Below are 1,656 nucleotides of genomic sequence, written 5' to 3' on the forward strand. Positions count from 1 at the left end.
GCTCTCCTCTGGTCATTAGCTCTGTGTCAGGACTGCCAGACCCCTGCAGGAGGGGAGGGTGACAGCTGGGGGCCGCAGAGCAGGGCAGGGGGACCGAGGGAACTCGGGGGGCTGGAGGTGTGCCAAACCGCCATCTGGCAACCCACACCTGCGCTGACCCCGCCCCCGCCCCCCGCCCGCCACTTCTTTCTCAACTCTCTCCCTCGCTCAAGCAAACCCTCTCTCCCCTCCCAAACCCTCTCTCTACCTTCATCTTCCTCTCTCTCTCTCTCCCTGTCACTCAAACCCCCTCCTCCTCTCCCCCTTCTCTCTCTCCCTCTCCCTCCCTCTTCAACCCTGCCTCCCCCTCCCCTCTCTCGCCCCCCCACCCTCTCCCCTCTCTCTCCCTCGCCCCTTTCTCTCCCTCCCTCCCTCTCCCCCTCTCTCTCCCTCCCTCCTCTCTCTCTCTCCCTCCCTCCCTCCTTCCCTCTCTCTCTCTCCCTCCCTCCTTCCCTCTCTAACCCCCCTCCCTCCCTCCTTCCCTCTCTAACCCCCCCTCCCTCCCTCCTTCCCTCTCTAACCCCCCCTCCCTCCTCCTCCCACTCTCCCTCCCTCCTCCCCCTCTCTCTCTGACCCCGGCCCCCGCGCCGTCAGGCCCCCAGCACCAGGCCGACCCCGGTCAGGCCCCCCCTCCCCCCCCCCCCCCGCGCGGTCCGTCCCCGGCTCTCCTCCTTAACGACGTCCCCAGCGCCGCGGCGACGGCGACCCGCTCGTCAAGGTGTCCGTATAATAAACTAATTAGCCCGGCGCGCAGGCTGCAGAGGCCCCCTTAATGAGCCGCCGTCGGCCGGGGCCCCGTAACGACGGCCCTCCGCGGCCCCCCTTCTGGGAATCAATTAGAGCCGCGGCCTGTCATGAGCGGGGCCCTGATCAATGCGGCCGGCCCCCGCAGAGGGAGAGGGGCGGAGGGAGGGAGGGAGGGAGAGAGGGAGTACGCACCCGATGGCGGAGGTCAGGCTCCTGTACCAGTCGTTGATGTCCTCCTGGTCGCCGGACATGAGCAGGAGTTTGTCTTTGGCGAAGGTCAGCTGCAGGGAAGAAGATGGCGGCGGGGTTGTTAGCGAGGTCGGGCTTCCCCGGTACGATTATTACAAACTGCAACAGCAGACCCAATTCTGTTTTGAGACGGCCTCCGCACAGTAAAAACACAGTCAGAGCTGTTTGCAAAGCCACACAGCAGCCCTGGAGACGACAGGCGCAGATAAAATGTCCCCCGCTTCTTTCGGGAAAGGGGCTCGCATTAGGGCAGAAGAGGCGTCCCGCTTTCTATGAAGACGAGGTCAAAGGTCATCGTGACAGAAGTGGGCGGGCCTTATGGTCACACAGACCTGACCTCTCTCTCTCCCTCTCTCTCTCTCTCTCTCGCACGCACGCACGCAAGCACGCACGCACACACACACACACACACACACACACAGACACACACACACACCATACATTAAGACTCATACACACCTGAAAACAACATGGCTCAAACAGCACCCCCTGGCAGGGCGTCAACATTATTACATTACATTAATGACATTGGGCAGACGCTCTTATCCAGAGCGATGTACAGTTGATTAGACTAAGCAGGAGACGTGGATCTCGCTGACTTTGGTGCATTCTGGGATACCT

At 62.2% G+C, this 1,656-nt stretch overlaps 1 protein-coding gene across 4 annotated transcripts in view; it reads right to left on the reverse strand.

Moving 5' to 3' along the window:
• Positions 1–1,656, reverse strand: part of arhgef39 (Rho guanine nucleotide exchange factor (GEF) 39) — a 45,508-nt gene that overhangs the window by 5,009 nt on the left and 38,843 nt on the right. For all 4 annotated transcript variants that reach the window (XM_061229776.1, XM_061229775.1, XM_061229773.1 and 1 more), the window contains exon 9: positions 979–1,067. In XM_061229776.1, the coding sequence (XP_061085760.1) occupies positions 979–1,067 (89 nt within the window). The remainder of the gene's footprint in view (positions 1–978; positions 1,068–1,656) is intronic.

Source organism: Conger conger, chromosome 19, assembly GCF_963514075.1.
Source record: "Conger conger chromosome 19, fConCon1.1, whole genome shotgun sequence".
Taxonomy (NCBI): Eukaryota; Metazoa; Chordata; class Actinopteri; order Anguilliformes; family Congridae; genus Conger; species Conger conger.